Source organism: Cibotium barometz, chromosome 20 (genome assembly GCF_041138505.1).
Source record: "Cibotium barometz isolate CiBa-2024 chromosome 20, ASM4113850v1, whole genome shotgun sequence".
Classification (NCBI taxonomy): Eukaryota; Viridiplantae; Streptophyta; class Polypodiopsida; order Cyatheales; family Cibotiaceae; genus Cibotium; species Cibotium barometz.
Window position 1 is genome coordinate 16245971 of NC_141065.1, and position 20193 is coordinate 16266163.

The window sequence follows — 20193 nt, forward strand, 5'->3', positions numbered from 1 at the left end:
ACCCCAGGGTGTCCAGCAGAAGAGGTGTCGTGACACTCCTTAAGAATCGTGGACCTAATGTCCGGAACTGTGGTACACAAATTTTGTCATTACGGAATAGTAAACCATTCCTAATCATCCACTGGCCTCCTGCAACCTGAATGGTAGACTGCTCAGTCAATGAGTCTTGATCAATCAATGAGCTCCCGTCCTAGATCTTCTGCCAAAATGGACCAAAATAACTATCAGTCTTGCAAAGCCCTCTCAATGACTGAAATAAGTCACTAGAAATCTCGGTGAACGACAAAGTATTCACCTCTTTAATTCGACTAAGCGCATCTACAACACTATTCATGGATCCTTTCCGATAACGGATCTCAAAATCAAAATCTTGCATTAACTCGGCCCAACGAGCTTTCCTTCCTCTCAAATCAACCGCATCACACACATACTTGATTGACTGATGATCAGTCAATACCACAAACTTGGAGCCATATAAATAATGTCTCCAAACCTTGAGAGCATGAATCACAGCATAAAGCTCCTTCTCAAGGGTTGGCCAACGAGATTGAGTGTCGTCTAGCTTTTTACTTTCAAAAGCAACCGGTCTACCATCTTGAAATAGAGCAGCCCCAATAGCATAGTCACTGGCATCAATTTCAAGAACACAAGGCCGACTAGGATCGGGTAATGCTAAGATAGGTGCTTTCTTGACTTTATCTTTCAAAAGTCTGAAGGCCATATCCAAATCGTTATTCCAAGTGATAGGCTGATTTGACTTACGTCCACGACCTTTCAATAAGTCGGTCATCGTCGGTAGTGTGAGCTGAGAGTACTCCCGCACAGATTTCTGAAGAAAAACTACAAAACCGAGAAAAGAACGAAGTTGTTTCACTGTTCGCGGTATAGACCAGTCCAGAACCTTCTGAACTCGGTCATAGTCAAGGCTCAATCCATCTCTAGTGATCTTGTGTCCCAAGTAAATGATGTCTGTCATAAAAAACTCACATTTACTTAACTCAGCATATAGTCGATTCTGTCTTAAAATAGATAAGACAATCGTGAGGTGTCTAACATGATCCTCAAAAGTACGACTATTTATCAAAATATCATCTAGGAACACCACCACAAATTTTCCCAAATGTTCACAAAAAAGATCGTTCATCATTTGCTGGAAAGTGGCTGGAGCATTGGTTAACCCAAAAGGTAATAGGAGAAATTCGTAATAGCCATACCTAGTCCGAAAGGCAGTTCTTTCGACATGCCTTTCATGAATACGTATCTGGTAATAGTCAGTACGTAAATCTATCTTCATGAAATATTTCGCTCCTGCTAACCGGTCAATCAGGCCATCTGATCTAGGGAGAGGATAATGGTTCTTAATTGTCAGCTTGTTCAATCTCTTGTAATCTATACACATTCTCCAGGTGTTGTCCTTCTTTCTCCTAAGCAACACAGGTGCACCCCAAGGTGATTTACTTGGACGGATCTGGCCCATCCTACCAGGGATCAAGTCAATACGATGATCTACTGCCCTTTCAGGTGGTAAACCCGATGGCAGTTCCTTAGGAAATACATCTTGAAAAGAATCAAGTATCTTCTGTAATTCTTTGCTTTCAAACACACTTAATTCATTGACATCCATGGAAGGGATGAGAAATGAAGAAAGTGGAATCAATACACAATGGAAAGCGGTATACAAAGAAGAATCCATTATATTTCCAAAATCAATTGTATTTACAAGAGGTCCCTGAGAGGGATGTATACAATCACCTAAAATACTATACTGGGTGTTCCTATGCTGAAAAGAAAAAATATGACTATACCAATCTATCTGGACTTGAAGAGTCTTAAACCACTCAATCTCTAATAACAAGTCTACATTTTTTAGGTGCATAACATAGCCTTCCAAAGTATCTTTGTAGTCCTGAATCTGGATTGGAAGCATCTCCACCTTTCGATCCCATACTTGCCTTCTCGCAGGTAGGCGTACCTCATAGGTATGATCGCTGGGTGTCGTATCAAGACTCAATTTCTACACAAGTTTGTAGTTAACAAAGTTGTGTGAGCTGCCAGGGTCTAGAAGAATGTGAATTTTATGGCCATTCACTTCTCCATAAACTCAGAGAAGATCATGCAAGCCAAATACTTTAGAGTTGAACAGACAATCAGAACATGTACTAGGACGAGAAAGTACAGTAACTGACATACCTGTCAAAGACAACTGGTTAACTGCCTTTGGCTTGGGTCCTGCGTTGGTCTTTGCACCCTTTTGCTTTGGGCACTCATTACGCATGTGTCCTTTTTCTCCGCACATAAAACAACGTCCTTCCTTCTTGAGCTTTAAAGCCTTAAGGAGTCGTTTCTTCTTCGCTGGTATCGAACTTGAATTCTTCGAAGGTTAGTCCAAAGACTTTCCTTCAGTTGTGTTAGCCATAGGTGCAGAGAACTTTCTTTTATGCTTGTTTCCCTGCTCGGTAACGGGTTTCGACTTGGAAGAGACCATTGTATCATCATAGATACGAGCTGAATGAATGGCTTCGTCCAATGTTTTACATTTGTTATTTTTAACTTATAAACGGTATGAGTCTGGTAAACCAGCTACGAAGAACCCCAAAAGAGTAGAGGGATCCATCTTTGTAGCTTTCATCTGCAAGTCCCTAAACTTCTAGAGATAGACCTCATAACTGAGGTGCTGCGAGGTCATGGTCAAAGCTGTAAACCGGACAACATCATCATAATCATCCTCTTTCTTGAGGAATTCCTTCTTGAAGACGTCTTCAAATTGTGCCCAAGTTGTTGGCTTAGGGTTGAGTTCCTTCCACCAAAGCAAAGCTTTGTCTCAGAGGAAACCTGCTACTAACTGGATCTTTTTTCCATCATCATATGGATGAAACTGAAAATGGACCTACCACTTATGTAGCCAAGTGTCCACGATCTCCTTGGTACGCTGCTTTTGCTCGCCCCCAAACGGTTCCGGAGTAATATTGGGGCCTAAAGCAGAGGCCAAGGTATCCATACCCAAAAGAGTAGAGAGGGTAGTGGTCAAGAGAGAGATGGAGTTCTGCAAGGCTTGCATCTGGGCGGCGATTTGTGCCTGACATTCCGAAGAAGAAGCTTTGAGAGCAACTTTGAACTCTTGGAAATCTGATTTTGACACATAATCGTCAAAAAGATCGGCGTCGATGTCTTCCGTAGCCGGCAAGCCTTCGCGTTCAACAAGGGGCTCCAACTCCGATTCTTGGGTTGACATCGTGAAGAGGACAAGTGGAGAGAAAATTCGATCTTTGCACAATAAAAGTGCGAGGGAACGTGAGAGCTTGAGAGCTTGAAAACTTGAGAGATGTGTGGCAAGAAGCCCACTTAAGGGATTTATATAACTGTCCCCAAAAGCTACTTGAGCTTTTGCTTTTGTGTTTATATATATATATATATATATATATATATATATATATTGCTTTCTTTTTAAAAAAAACACCTTTAAACCTTAGGAACCTTTAAACTCTTTTTTTTTTAGTTTAATCTTTTGAAAAAAACAAAAAACAGTCCAATCGGCGGGATGCTTTTACTGTTTTTTTTTCCCTGGAATTAGCGCTACCGCCTGCATTGTTGCCGTCGCCTGACATGCTATCGCCACCTACACTGCTGCCGACGCCTGCGTACAGCCCAATCGACGGGATGCTTTTACTGTTTTTTTTTCCCTGGAATTAGCGTTGCCGCCTGCGTTGCTGCCATCGCCTGACATGCTATCGCCACCTACACTACTGTCGGTGCCTGCGTTTGCTCAGGTGGCCTGCGTCGGTCTGCGCCAGCCTACGCCTGGGCTTGGCCACCTGGCTGCCTAGGCCTAGGCGCCCGCCAGCCTGACTGCCTGCGTAGGCCTGCCTACGTAGGCCTAGGCGCCTGCCAGCATGGCCGCCTACGTAGGCCTGGCCGCCTGCGTAGACCTAGCTGCCTACTCGCTTGTGCCTGCAATGTCCTGTAGCCCACGACCCGCACGCGACCAGCACTGCCACGATCGCTTCTCGCGTTCTCTCTCTCTCTCTCTCTCTCTCTCTCTCTCTCTCTCTCTCTCTCTCTCTCTCTCTCTCTCTCTCTCTCTCGTTCAACCCAAAAGCAAACATGCTTTTTTTTTTCTGTTTTCTCTCACCTGAAACTGTTTACACAGTTCAAAAGCATCTATCCTCTTCTTTGCAAAGCAAACAACCCTTTCTAGACCACAATCGCCATCATCACGGGTTCCTATGATGAAAAAACAACATACTGAATCTGAAAAACAGCAGTATGCACAGAAAAAACAGCAAGCTTTTTGAACACATACCTTACTTCGACCTCATCTTCTCTACCTACCGACTTGCTCGTTCACAAGGCACGCTCTGATACCACTGTCAAATCCCCACCAGATCTCATCGTGGAACGCTCCTGTTACGAGACTCGAAACCTGCAAACAAACAACATGGGGGTGCACGCCTGACTCACCTCCCAACCATGACAGCCATGGGCAAGCCCACAGTCTTGGTTGTCCCCACCGAGCCACGAGCTAAGCTAACTAGGTTGACGTACCGACCAATCTCCTCCTCGCGACGTCCCATACCGCCATGAAGCTACCCTCACGGGCCTCGAGATTGCTTGCCGGCCTCGGCTGCGTAAAGCAGTTGCACGTCTACACTAGATCCAGGCTCTAGACCATAGAGCTCTCACAAATCACGCGAGACTCTATATGACTAATGACTAACCTTGGCCACCCTTTTATAGGCTCTTGGCCGGTCATCGGGCGTCCACACTTGGGCACCCGCCCGTCCATACTTGGGTGCCCGCCCGTTAGTCTATCCCTAACTCAACTCGCCAATCAGCCTGCCTAGCTCCAAGCTTCCCCAAACCTCGAAGCTAGTCTTGTGTGCCTGTAGCACACGGTAGATACACACTGTGCCGGAGTGACTCCTGTCCCTCGAAGGACGGTTGGTTTTCAGCCTCCGGACATCTCCGACACACAGTGTGGATGGTCAGATTGCGCTCCAGAAAGGAAGTGCGTTTTCCTGCTACGGCGAGCTTCGACGACGAGAGAGACCAAGAACCTTGGGACCAGAGTGCACCAGGCAACCCAGCTAGGGCACTAGGCTTGAGTGTTACAGATATGTTCCAACACAGACCAGACAACCAAGTTGGAAGAGCAAAAGGCGCAGATTTTGGCTCTGGAAGAGCGTACTCGTTCTCCAACGTCACGTTTTCCATCTCCTCCTCCCTCTCCTTCCGTATCCCAAATTCCAGATCCTCGACACAAGGACTCTCTCGCGCGGTCACGACCGCAACCGAGCTCTTTGCTTGAGTTGCAGATGCGTGCATTGGAGATCCGACAATGTGAAGACGAAGCCATGCAACGCGTGGAACACGAGCGTTACCTAGCAGCTTTGGACGCCAGATTGACACCAGCGGCACCCTCAAATCATTTTCTCGAGAAAATGAACTTTAGTAAGTATAATGGTAAACTCGACCCCACAACTCTGTATTCATGGTTGCACCAGTTTGAAGCTTACTTTGACACAGTTAGAAAGACAGATACTAACAGAGTGATCTTAGCCAGTTGGTCCTTGGAAGGTGAGGCCATTCCTTGGTGGACTCAATGGGCTCATGCCCACACCAGATTAGGTATGGCAGCTTATGTGTGGGACAAGTTTGTCCGTGACCTTAAGCAACAATTTCTACCACCCCACTACCTTGAGCGACCAGAAGACGAGTTTAGGGGAGCGCGTTTTGACGCGCAACCAGTCCTTCAGTTTGCCAATAGAATTTCGACTTTATGTTTGCAATTAGGCTTATCTGAATTCGGACAAGAAAGGGCAGTTTTTGTATAGCCTTGACACGCAAATCTAGTGGGAGGTGCGTATGTTTAGGCCAGCCACCTTTGAAGACGCATTCTCGCTTGCACAGAGTGCACAAATGAAGCATAATGGTAGCAAGGCCAAGACTTCCCAACCGGCTACTCCCAAGGCTACTGCCTCGGGGGGAAAAGGCCAGAACCAGACGGGGTCTTCCCCAGGACAGCCCGGGAGCCTCTGGCTCCAAGACCTCGAACAATGCGTCTAAGCTTACTCCATACCAAAAAGCGGAGGCAGGCAAGACAGGTGGCAAGTTGAGTGCTAAGGAGCTTTCTCAGTACAAGGAGGAGAGTAGATGTTTCTTTTGTCATACAAAAGGACATACTTCTCAAGAGTGTCCTAAGAAGCCTCCAATGCCCGCCGCCGCTGCCTCCACAGCTTCGGTGGTGAGCTCAACTCCCACACAGACCCCAGTGGGTGCCCCTAGTTCTTCAAATCCCGATGCTTCAATTGGAGCAATTATTAGCCGGGAGCTCAAAGATAAGTAGAAGGGCGCCCCATGACCAAGAGTATGAGCGCAACGAATTGCTCAAGTCCTTTGGCTACATAGGTGGCCAAAGAGTAGTTGTCTTGTTTGACAGCCATAGCACAAAGGATGTGGTCACAGAACAGGCCGCTAGGCGTGCCCGTTTCTTCCCGACTTCGGTGGACAAACAGGTTGAGGGTTTAAGCACGGGCATGACAACGAGCGTCAAATATGAAGCTCTAGGTGCTAACCTAGTTATTCAGGGCATAGAATTTGTGCGTGATTTTATGGTTGCCCCTCTTGTCGGAGCAGACATAATTTTGGGTATTCAGTGGTTTCACAAGTTTCTTCCCGATGTCAAGTGGGACAAGCACACGTTCCAGATCAATCGGAATGTGTCAAACACCCCGGCGACCATTAAGTGTGAGCCAGGAATTCCGAACTTTCCGCTCATAAGCCACTTGCAGGCTAAGCGAGCAGTCAAGAAAGACGCACATTGTGCGATGATATACATCAAGACAGCCCAAACGGTGGCCAGTGCTTCCGAGAAGTACTCGGCTCTCCATGAAAAGTTCCAGAAGATTTTTCTTCGGGACAGTCTCCCTCCCCAGCTCCCCCCGTCCAGACCGGAGGACCACAAGATTGACCTCCTCCCAGGCTCGGAATCCTCGAGCAAGTTTCCGTATTGCCTTTCCAAGGCAATGGAATCGGAGTTGGACCGCCAACTCCAAGAATGGTTGCAATCTGGCTTTATCCGCCTCAGCGTGTCGCCATTTGCAGCACCGATCTTATTTGTCAAGAAGAAAGATGGGTCCTCTCGATTGTGTGTCAATTATCGTGCACTCAATAAGCTGACTATCAAGAGTAGATTCCCGATGCCTCGAATAGATTATATTCTCGAGAGGCTGAATGGAGCAAAGGTGTTCTCGAAACTTGATTTAAAGAGTGGGTACCACCAAGTGAGGATTGTGGAGGGGGGCATCCCCAAGATAGCCTTCCGTACGAAATGGGCCCACTATGAATTTGTGGTCATGCCATTTGGCTTGATGAACGCCCCAACTACATTTAACCACATGATGATGCGTGTTTTCCGGGATTTGAGTGGAAAGTGTGTTCATATTTCTGGACGACATACTGGTATTTTCAGCTACGGTTGAGCAGCATGACATCGATGTGGAGAAATTCCTTAAGTTGCTGGAAAGCAACGAGCTCTACGTCAATGAAAAGAAGTCGGAATTTTATATGTCCCAGATGCATTACTTGGGATACATAATTAGTGCTGAAGGCATTCGACTTGATCCGGCTAAAGTGGCCGAGATTGTCAATTGGGAAATACCTCAGACAACCTATGACGTCAGATCCTTTGTGGGTATATGCCAGGCATACTCCACCCACATAGACAAGTTTTCTGACCTCTCGGCAGATCTCACCGATCTGCTGAAGGGAGTGGAGACAAGAAGGCAATGGATTCGAATAACTCCACGAGCGTTGGAGGCATTCAAGAACCTCAAGGTGGCTTTATCAAAAGCGCCTTGTTTAGCACTTGCCTCGTGGGACGAACCATTTCAGGTGATCAGCGATGCGAGTAACATCGCAATAGGAGGTGTGTTACAACAGAATGGTCATCCAGTAGCTTACATGTCTCGTAAGTTACTGCCCGCAGAGAAAAATTACTTAGTCTATGATCGTGAACTCCTAGCAGTTATACAAGCCTTGAAACATTGGAAACATTTTCTGTGTGGCCGTGACTTTGAGGTTCGCATTGACCATCAGGCATTACGCTGGATTCAAACAATGCCAAGTGCACAGTGGAGTGAACGACAACGCCGCTGGAGCCAGATATTCCAACAATTCGGTGGTATGATTGAGTACCTTCCAGGAAAGGCCAATCCAGTGGCCAATGCTTTGAGCAGGAAGGGACAAGTGACTTCGATTTAGACCACTAGACTCGACCTTGTTGGTACAAGACTAGATGACATGAAGCACACGTACGCAGATTCCGAGGAATTCGGTACACAATGGGAACAGGCATTGGATGTGACATGTGAGAGCTTAAGACCGTAGTAATCACAACCTTAGTCTAACTAAACTGCACTTAATGATATTCAAGAGATAGACAGATATGTGTCAATGCAATGCAGCTATATTAGATGAATGAATGCGGTTACAATGAGATCCAAATGGATCTATACTGCTGAATATGCTGAATATATGCTGAAAATGCGGGATGAACTGCTGTCCACTCTTTCCCTTGTCTCCTGGGAAGGAAATGCTGAAGGGAGGCTTTGGGAACAGATGCTGAGTGCTGATGGGATGATGAAACGCAAACCTGTTGGGCTGAACTGACTGCGTTTGCTGATGTTGATGGCTGATGATATGATCCTGGTGAGGATGCGCTTCACTGATGAGCCTATATGGCTGAATGATGGACTTGCTATGCTGAATGGAGAGGCGCCTGTATTTATATGGGTGAGAGGGCTGGTCGGCCAGATGGACTGCAGTCGGCCAGTGCTCAGATGCCCACGACTGCATTAAATGCTTGTCGGCTGCCCCAAAAGTGCCTGAAAAATGCCTATAAAATACCTATAAAATACCTGATGATGTCTATGATGCTAATATGATGCCATGTCACTGTACACCCAACTGGTGTGCACGTGACATTCCCCGCTGCTAAACTGTTTCTGGGTGATAAACCTGGCAACCTTCGACTCTTCTGCGATCCTTCTCCTCCGAACCACTGCCCCCTTCTGTCTTCTGCTGGGACTGAGGCCGTCTGCAGGAGTGAAATCCTTTGAGCCAAGACTCCATGTACTGCGGGAACTGAATGGCAAATACCTGTGTCACCCCTGACCTGCTTCTGGAAACCTTTCACCTACCATCTCCGTCGTACCTGAAGCTCTCAACCTCCTGAGGCGATGTTGGAGCAAACTTCCGTCTTCTTCTGTGGAGGAGAAACCCCCTGCTGCTGCCAGTTGAAGTCCAAAACTTATGTGCTCCTTTGATGATGGATGTCCTTCTTCCCTGAGAGTTCATGGGCAACATGTATGCAAGACTGCTAAGATGTCTGCTATGCAAGCCATGTGCAACCCTATATGCTGTGCAAGAATGCAGATGGATGGGTTACTGATGCAGACCTAAGGGAAAATCCCTAAGGGTGGCTTGCAAAATTTTGAGAACTGGGTTTAACTGTGCGGAAGCGATAAAAATGAAGACTGACTGAATGACTGATGAACTGAACATGCTCTAAGGCTGGTTACCCTGTAACGCTCTGATACCAATGTGACATGTGAGAGCTTAAGACCATAGTAATCACAACCTTAGTCTAACTAAACTGCACTTAATGATATTCAAGAGATAGACAGATATGTGTCAATGCAATGCAGCTATATTAGATGAATGAATGCGGTTACAATGAGATCCAAATGGATCTATACTGCTGAATATGCTGAATATATGCTGAAAATGCGGGATGAACTGCTGTCCACTCTTTCCCTTGTCTCCTGGGAAGGAAACGTTGAAATGTGACCGCAGAGGATGTTGCCCAGTTGTTCATTCGGCATTGGTACCCGATTAGCGAGATTCCTAGGACCATAGTGTCAAACCGAGATGCCAAGTTTACCAGTCATTTTTGGATGGCATTGTTTGATAACTTTGGTACTAAATTGAATTTTTCCAATGCATTCCACCTACAGACGGACGGCCAGACAGAGATATACAACCAGTTGGCCTTTGATGTGCTGAAGTGTTATGTCCACGATCAGCAAGGTAAGTGGGAATCTTATTTGCCTTTAGTTCAAGCTGTTTTGAATGATTCTTTTTCTTCAGCTATTGGCAGGACTCCATATGAGAAAGTGTTTGAAACATCTTTCTAGTCGTTGTTGACCAGGACCTCGTCTTCAGTATCTGAAGCGAACAGAGTGATGGAGTCTTACCAAGAGATTTTAGAGTCAGTAAAAGACAGATTGGGTAAAGCACATGAGGACTACACTCGACAGGCTAATAAAGACCGAAGGGATATGAAGTTTTCGGAAGGGGATTGGCTTTATCTTCAGATTGTGAAGCAAAGGTTGAAGAAGGTGGGCAAGCGATGCCCAAAGTTGTCTTTCAGGAGCTTCGGATCTTTTTCCATCCAGAAGAAGATTAATGAGGTTTCCATGCAGTTAAAGCTACCTCCGAGTTGGACTATGCACGATGTGTTTCACGTCAGTTGGTTAAAGCCATATGCACGTCCTATCCCTTCAGAGGTTGAAGACGAGGCGAAACCAGATATTATTGATGAAGCAAAAGTTATGGTTCCAGAACAGATCCTTCTACACCGTTTCAAGCATGGCTCCGACCGAAGGCAAAGACAGTTCCTGAGGAACCCACGAAGCGGTATGGCTTGACAAAGAGTTTTTCGAAGACTATCCGGCGTTATTGACGGATTATTTGGAGGCGATGCAGCTTCCGTTAAGTTAAGCAAAAGGGGATGTCACGTGCATCCCGCACTTGGATGCCACGTAGACATATCTGTACAGAAGGTGTAGGACCTAGGATGGTAAATTGGTCCCATGTGAGCCCAGTCCGGGACGAGTCAGCCAGGGATCCATCCTAGTCGTCCGAGGTCAGGTGTGCATTGTCCTGCACAGAAGTCCAAGGTCAGGTGTGCATTGTCCTGCACATGAAACAGTGCCAGTCCGCGCTGTGAGTCTCCCTCTGGAATGATGTCAATGATACTGTGCATCTGGTATGGTGCTGGATGCCAGATCATTGTGTAGGTAGTTAGGGTTTGCTTTTAGTAAAAGGGGCCAGCCCATAGAGCTACCCAAAGTCTTTGTGTGGGCATGGGGATAGTGTAAAATCACCCCCATGAGGGCCAGGAAGGCCCTAGCTGAACCCACCAGCCATGGAGAGGCTGTAGGATAGCCCTAAGGGCATGCCAGGGACAGCCGGCAGCACATCTAGCATTATGATGGCTGTAGGGCAAGTGTGGGGCAGCCCACACAAGCTACCCAGCCCTCAAAACAAAGGGGATTCAGTGCCCAGATCTGTGGTGAATCATGCCCCTGATGCCCAGCCTGCCATGAAATGATGCGCAGCTTTTTATTGGATTTTTCTAGCATTTAATGCTAGTATTCAGTCGTAGGCAGAATTCAGAACTGGCCGCCTGGTTTAGAACTGGCCGACTGCTTATTGAGAGTAGTATAAATAGTGAGCCCACAATCCCATTGTGTTATCGCATAATTCACCAAGTGCTAAGGCAATCAAGAGCAAGGACAGCCAAGGAGTGCTAACACAAAAGAGTGAAGGACTGCAAGTCAAGGGCAGAGTTATCTCAGCCAAGAAAGGTCAAGTTTTCCTGTATTTTCTTTCAAATTTACATCATTCTAATAAAGCAAATACACCATTCGTGGTGGGGGCCCTACAGAGGGTATTTGGGACCCAATACTGTGTCCTCTCCTCTCCCCCTCTCTCTCTCTCTATTTTCTGCACATCTTCCTTAAGTTTTGCGCGTTAATTCCGTCGCGAAAAGTGCGCTGATTTCTGAGCATTGAAGTTACCGATCTCCCCCGAAGCTTCCGCATGTTACAGATGATCTTTCTTGACTACAAATTCAGCCCCAAGAAGATAATGTTTCCATATCTTTATGGCATGAATCACAGCCAAGAGCTCTTTCTCATAGATATCCATATGAAGCTCGGCATCATGCAATCGACGGCTCTCATATGCAACTGTATGACCTTCTTGATTTAGGACAGCCCCTAAACAATTCCCACATGCATCACAGTCCACCATGAATGGCTTTTGCAAGTCGGGAACAATCAATACGGGTCCACATATGATAGTATTCTTGAGTTGCAAGAAGGCATCCTGCTCCTTAGGAGTCCGTTTAAAAGTGGCTTTCTTCTTCGTGAGATGATGTAGAGGCGTGGCAATCATAACAAAATGCCTGATGAAGCGCCTGTAATATGAACATAACCCCAGAAAGCTACGTACTTGATGTACATTTTGCAAATCTGGCCAATTTCGAATGGTTTCAATCTTGGCAGGATCCATTCTTACACCATCCTTGGATACAATGTGGCCCAAATAGTGTATCTGTGAAAGAAAGAACTCACTTTTCTTGGCATTAATGAAGAGTTTATGCTTCCGCAACTCTTCAAACACTGTGGCGAAATGAGCCCTATGCTCTTGCTCATTCTTGGAGAAAACCAAATTATCATCAAAGAATACACCTATGAATTTTCGATGGGGTCGGAATATCCTATCCATCATACGATTGAATGTGGCCAGGACATTAGTGAGACCAAAAGGCATCACCAAAAACTCATACAATCCAAAAGCTGTCCTGAATGCAGTTTTGTGGACATTCTCTGGCACCACTCGTATCTGGTGATAACCACTCTTTAAATCAATACGGCTGAAACAAGCCGAGCCATCAAGCTTATCCAAAATGTCATCAATGCGCGGGATTGGAAATCTATTCTTGATGGTGAGTTTATTTAGAGCTCTATAATCCACACATACAAAATGACCCATCTTTCTTTTGAACAAGAAGCACGGGAGAGCAAAAAGGTGAGGAACTTGGCTGAACCAAACCTTTCTCCAAAAGCTCATTAACATGCTTCATAATCTCTTCTCGCTGTGCGGCACTCACACGATATGCGGGTTTGTTAGGTGGATAACTACCTGGCACAAGATCTATGCGATGATCCTCGGGCCTTTGAGTAGATAGTTCACCTGGCAATGCATCAGCAAAACAATCTTTGTATGCATGAAGAAAATTCAACCTATCCTGAGTCAAAACATCCACATTTTCATGACTTGGTTCAATGTTATCACGAACAAAAACCAAGTACGCAGAAAGACTCTTTTTCATTGCTTTATTAATCTGGATGTGAGATACAACTGGGATAGAATCCCCTTCCTTGCCAGCATCAATAACATGCATGCGGCCTCTATGCATAAAGGAAATTCTGTTTGTCTTGTACTCTTTGCGGGGCTCAAGCCTATGATGCCATGGCTTGCCAAGAAATACATCACATCCATTAAGTGGGGCAACCAAAAAATGCTCATGATCAAGATAACCCTGAATATGTATGCGCAACTTCCCAATAAGTGGGATTGAGCCTATGCTTTGCATATCATCCTCTCTTTTCCATCATGCTGCGTGTTTCCCTGCACATCGGGAACAGCATGCATATTTGCCTTGGGTTGCTTGTCCTCGTGCTTTTGTTTGCAATTGGGGCATTGTCTAAACATATGCTCTTTACTGCCACAAGAAAAGCATTTTCCCTCCTCTGCATATTGCTCCCTTTGCTCGGGAGTCAAGCCAAATTTGTTCTTCTTTGGCCCATGATCCTTGGATGTGGTATTTTCAGCTTTACCTCCCTTTTGGACACCCGAAAGCTCTTTTTAGGTGGCTGTCCACCTTTTTGCAGGTTTGGGACAGCCTTCTCTTTGCCCTTAGAACCTCCTTGATCTTGCTTGAGTTTGAGCACCAATTGCTCCATAGCAAGAGCAAATGCTATAAGCTGCTGTAGAGTGTGTTTCGAGTGCAATTCAATGCCCGAACGATAGACTGGTTGCAACCCGGAACGAAACTTTCTTTTCTTTTCATCCTCGGAGAGTTGCATGAAAGGAGTAACCTTCAGTAAAACTTTTCAAAATTTGCTCACATATTGCTGCACACTCTCATTATCCTTTTGATCAAGTCTATCCCACTTTAATGTGAGTGTATGCTCTGCATTTGGTGGCAAGAATTGGACATAAAATCTGTCCTTAAACTCTTTCCAAGTGCAAATGGGGTCTTTGGTGGTCTTTTCAATGATCCACCAATGGGCAGCTGTCCCCTTCAAAAACATGCTTGCATGACGGATCTTGGACTTCTCAGTGAAGTCCTCTTCACTAAATGCAATATCAAACTGGGTGCTTTATTACTTTAGAGAGAATGACCGTGGACTGTAGATAAGCCAAACGCAAGATCTCGGAGGATCGAAAGCCTGGCTGAACTGTACATGGCTGTAGAAACACCTCAATGAACTGATCTCGAGCCTATGCACTCTTCCCAAGGGCATGAGGAAGGGTTGCACACCTCAGGCTAAGAAAGGACTGTGGTGGACTATTCTAAGCTATGTAAATATGCTGTAAATGCTTATGAATGATATGTTACCCTCACCAGATGACTGTAGCACGCATGTATGATGCACAGAAGGCGAGGTGCTGATGCAAGACTGAAAACGCAGGCTGTAGGGCTGAAACGCAATATAAAACTGCTGTAGAACTGCAAACGCAGGGCTAACCTGACCTGGTACCTACTGGCTGTGATATATGCTCAAAACACAGAAATACCTGCTGATCTGGGGCCTGGAAGGGTGCTGAATGCAGGCGCCTATGGACTGTATGCTGCGCCTAGGTCTGCAAGGGACTGAATGAGCTGCTGAACTGCTCTATGAGCCTGCTGATGTGCTGCGTTAAACTGCAAGGGATGTTGAAGCAAAACGCAAGCTCCAGGAGTGTTGAGAAGCTAACGCAGAAGCTCCAGAAGGGCTGGATTAGTCTAGGCTGAAGGCGGGGATGCTCCTAATGCTGAGGATGAAGGTGCCTAGCTTTCTGAAGACTGAATGGGAAACTAAGCACAAGGCTTGCCTATTTATAGTCGTTGGGAGTTGGTCAAAGTTGGCTGACTGGTCATAAAGTTATTAAACTTTATGTTATAAAAATGGCATTAAATACTAATAAAATACTATAAAATATTGGAAAAATACTAGATAAATCCTAGTTAATTTCCTAAGGCTTCTGTGATGTTCTAAGTGATGCACAGGCATATGAATGCATATTATGCAAGATACAAAGTGCTTTCTGATACAAACCCTAAGGCTTCTACTGACTCTACATGCATGAATGATTCTCTCCATGTGGGTTAAGGGACTTGACTGACTGACCGACCGACCGACCCGCTAAGGCTGAGAAATGACCTACGTAGCTCGTGCTTGACTTATCCTGGATGGAGGATATACAATGGGGTCACAGCGTACGACAAATATCATCCTACTGGATTCTAATAATGTACAAATGTTGCACTGCTGATGATGAGCCATCTTGTCACCATGCACTGAGTGCAGAGTGCATGTGACAGCCATAGACTCAAAAGTCATGTCCACCATAGCATCAGCTTTCTTGGCTTCTATGACACTTTGTACATGGGGGTCCTCATCAAGAATTTCAGCTCTTACTCTTTTGCCTGCAAGAACCTCTTCATGTGCTCCAACTCAGCCCTCAATGCATTGGGCTCTTCCTCATGCATGGGTTCCTTACCACGTGATGGCTGTCCCATGAATGCACTGTCATAAACTCTCTCAAGAGGCTTATGCCTTCCATGCAATGCATCGGAATCCCATGTAGCACTTGATTGGCCCCTCGAATTCGGCACTTCCAATGGGTTGCCCTGGCTATCCGTTGAGTCAAGTGTTCGTACTTGCTTCCAATCTCAAAACTCCCTGCTGGGGCTAGAAAGGACCCCCCCCTCCTCAATACTTTTTGTATTTCTTGGAGTATTTATATTTGTACAAGTGTCACCGGCCTGACAGGCCAACTTTCTCCACAAGGGAGTGAAAACAACCCAAACAAAACTGGTTCAAGTCGATGTAGAGGTGTTGGTCGAAGTAGCCTCAAATCACAAGCTCATTCCCACCTTCACTGGGTGCACACTTGCCTTTCACTGGTCTTCCGGGACCGTGCACAAACAGGCACGCCCATACTAACACAGGCAACAATGATACACCACAGAGAGAACGTATCCCGGTTCTCCCAGATAAGCTTTGTACCTGGTTTTTCCTCATACCCTCATGACCTTCACTGGCTCCTCTATAGGTGAGGCCACGATCAGGGCTATCATGGGAAAAACCACTACCCAATGGCTTTCTAAAGTGTATGCAACTGGAGAAGAAATTTGCCTACACAAAGCTTAAAATAACAACATTTAACTTTTAATTGTTATCTGAATTTGAAATAAAAATATAGAAACAAATAGCTGGCATAGGATTTAATTCAAATCTCAGCAAAGAAGACCATTTCTCTTTTTGTTATGCTCCAAATGGGTGCAATCAGCTGATGAAATCAAGGCAACCAACCAGTATAAACAATGTGGCAGCCAGCCATGGTCACCATGAAACTCGTTTCACGTTTCAGTATTGAAACGTTTCATGTGCACATTGAAACCATATCGTTTCATTGAAAGGACCGTCGCCCCCCCCCCTCCCCCCCCCTCCTCAATACTTTTTGTATTTCTTGGAGTATTTATATTTGTACAAGTGTCACCGGCCTAACAGGCCAACTTTCTCTACAAGGGAGTGAAAACAACCCAAACAAAACTGGTTCAAGTCGATGTAGAGGTGTTGGTCGAAGTAGCCTCAAATCACAAGCTCATTCCCACCTTCACTGGGTGCACACTTGCCTTTCACTGGTCTTCCGGGACCATGCACAAACAGGCACGCCCGTACTAACACAGGCAACAATGATACACCACAGAGGGAACGTATCCCGGTTCTCCCAGATAAGCTTTGTACCTGGTTTTTCCTCATACCCTCATGACCTTCACTGGCTCCTCTATAGGTGAGGGCACGGTCAGGGCTATCATGGGAAAAACCACTACCCAATGGCTTTCTAAAGTGTATGCAACTGGAGAAGAAATTTGCCTACACAAAGCTTAAAATAACAACATTTAACTTTTAATTGTTATCTGAATTTGAAATAAAAATATAGAAACAAATAGTTGGCATAGGATTTAATTCAAATCTCAGCAAAGAAGACCATTTCAAACTTGCGCAACCCCCGTTTCATGGTACACAAGCTGGAAGCACCCACCCATGACACTTGTGGGAAACAAGTTGCCCACCATGCTTGCACTATTAGAATAAAAATGATAAAACGCCTAATTTTTGCTAAATTTAACCTAAACACTATGGCAATTGCACAATATAACTATGCTAGACTCCCAATTTCACAAAAATCTGGATGCCCAATTCTGCATTTTCCTCCCATTTCTTAATTTTACCCCCACTTCTATCTCAATTTTTGTTATGAACCCGATTTCTCTCCAACTTTTGATTTCCCTCAAATTCCCCAAATTTTACATTTCCAACAAAATGTCCTCCTCTTTTCTTCTCTTTTCTTTCTCAACTGCTACTTTTATAAATTACGTCCTTTATTCCCTTGATGATTTATATTTCCCCCCTTTGGTTTTAACATGCCATTTCCTAGACATTGCTGCTTCCCACTTGGGGCAGTTTTTTATTTCAAGGGGGTGGCCATTTCTGTTGCATGCAACTATGCCCACAATCCCATGTAAGCTGGTTGACGCAGCACATTGAATCCATGAGACACACCTATCAGTCATTTTGCAAGGGGCTTTATGACTACAACCCCAAGATGAGCTCATTTAAGAGTTGAATACATAGCTTGAGATAAATGTAAACCTAAAAGCGGTGATGACTCCTGAATGTTGTAGGATTCTGTATGAGACTTACAACAAGAATGGCATGGGTGATGGTTGATAGCAGTGATGACAAAGTGTTCAGGGTGCCCCTGCAAAGAGGAAGGGAAGGCAAACTATGCTTGCAACAAGAATGCCTTGGGTGGTGGCTGATTGCAGTGATGAAAAAGCGTTCAGAGTGCCCCTTCAAAGAGGGAAATTGCATCTCCTAGCAAGTCATCCACACTAACAACAAGTGCCGTTAGCTTTTGGGTGATGCCCACCCTCTTTCTAGCTGCCTTCGACATACCTATATTGAATCCCTAAACGTTGTCTGAGAGTCCCTTTCACGAGATATACACTGAAATTAAGCTCACCCAAAAAGACTGGTTTGCATTCTTCTTGAGAATAACAGAAGCAAAATCTTCCACCATGCCATCACAGCTGCAAATGATTTCCTACAGAAACAATGGGTTGTCGTGTTCTAACCTTGGAGAGTTGAGTCAAGCCATCTCTATGTTTTGGGACGATCAAGATGTGGGTTGGAGCTTGGGGAGAAATGTCTCTGAAAGCATAAACCTGCAAAAAAAAAAAGAAAGTACGCATCATAAGCATTGGTCAACAATTCAATAAAAAGATGTTCATGTGATACATGTGGGTTTTACCAAGAGCTCAATATCAACATTATTACCAGATCGTCTTCATACACTGGCGTAGAGGGGATCTCTTTCTTGAGGATCTTGTCGAATCTGTGTGAGCATACAGATCATGACAAACATGTCAGTAAAATGAAGTGTCATATGTCTGCAAAAAGTTGTGTGATGTGCCCGCACAGTGATGTGTCATGTGTCCTGGACAACAATGTGTCGTGTCCCAAAGAATGATGTGACATGTTTCCTGCACAATTTTGTCATATGTCCGTACAACGATGTATGATGAGCCCCGTACAACGATGCATGGTGTCACGTGTCCTTACAACGATGTGTCTGTTCATACGGGTGCCCGTATGGTCACGCATAGCACTGCTAGCTCTAACATTATGTCCATGATTAATGTGTCCGTGCAACGACGTAGTCGTGTCCGTACAGTGATGTGGCCCCAGTCCGTGCTGTGATGTGCCAAGTGTCCGCGAAGATATATGTCTGTGGGTTGCCCGTACGATCACACATCCGCGTAACATTGAGCTACCTAACTTCCATCGTTGCGATTTGCCAGATCGAACAAGGAATATATTGCCTGAAGCAGTCCTGTATCGTAACGCAGAAAGATGCACAATGCTTGATTTGTGTGTACTCACTCACATGGTTGGGGCTCCTGTGTCTCGCAAGGGAGCCGCGGCTATGGCAGCTGTTTCTTCGTCGGCCATGTCAACCGTGCCCTGCAGGTGGGCACCCACTACTCTCAGCCTCCTCCCCTCCAGTCTCCTCCGCCTGCTTTTACACTCTTCTTCCTCTAGCGTATGGGCTCTTAACACACTTCTAGCCAAGGGCAATGGTAATGGCCGACGGTGGAGATCGTCTGTTGGAAAATAGGCTAACTATACCTTAATCTAAGCTAATGAAAACAGGCTAACTATACCTTAATCTAAGCTAATTATCCCTTCATTTATACACCCACAAGAACCAAAGTGGAAAGTGATGGCATTTTATGTGAGTATCCTCTCTCGCTTTTTTTTTTCCTTCCTGGGTCACCTGTTCCTTACAAGATGGTGAGTTTATCCATGCACCCGACCATTGACATTTTCGCCTTCACATATCCATGCATAAATTATGAGGAAAGTTACAAGAAATGCTCATGGCCAAGTTAATTTGACTTGCGAGCAGATGCTCTCTGTAAATGCAAGGATTGCTTCCTGGTACTTTGGTTACAAGGGTATCTCCCTTTTTGGTGTAAGCATCCTTAGATAAATGTGCCTAAGTGTAAGTGTAAACTTACTTTATTCATTGTGCTTCCACATGGTGTGTTGGCAAGTTATCCAGCTCCCCCTCGACACACCCATGTTGAGGTAATTATTCAATGTGCTTCCACATGGTGTGTTGTTGAGTTGTCAAGCTCCCCCTCTACACACACACATTGAAGTAATTATTTTACATGGCTTTAACATGTCGCTCTATGCTCATCTATCCTCCAAGTTTGCAATCTGGACGTTTTGATACTTATCTACTACAAAATGAACAAGCTTTCCCTTGCAAATGTGGATATTGTGGCACTATTCTCATGTGCTTTGAGCAATGAGCTCCTCCTTGCTATTCTGGCAATGTGATGCTTTTGGCCAAAGATAAGCCTTACACCTTTCGTGACCCTAGGTGTATGTCCATCACCTCTCATGCCCAATCTAGTTATAAAGGAGATCAATGCAATCTTTCGGCATTGCCTAGGTGAATATGTCAGTGATAATATAGCTCGTTGGATAGTGATGT

At 45.3% G+C, this 20193-nt stretch overlaps 1 protein-coding gene across 1 annotated transcript in view; it reads right to left on the reverse strand.

Annotated features, from left to right (window-relative positions):
* Positions 1–19349, reverse strand: part of HIT3 (HIS triad family protein 3) — a 49972-nt gene extending 30623 nt beyond the window's left edge. Inside the window, exons 1-3 of the mRNA XM_086814494.1 lie at positions 19075–19349; positions 18465–18522; positions 18263–18352 (exon numbers count right to left, since the gene is read on the reverse strand). Coding sequence (XP_086670620.1) covers positions 18263–18352; positions 18465–18522; positions 19075–19139 — 213 coding nt within the window. The 5' untranslated portion in view covers positions 19140–19349. The remainder of the gene's footprint in view (positions 1–18262; positions 18353–18464; positions 18523–19074) is intronic.
* Positions 19350–20193: the final 844 nt, after the last annotated feature.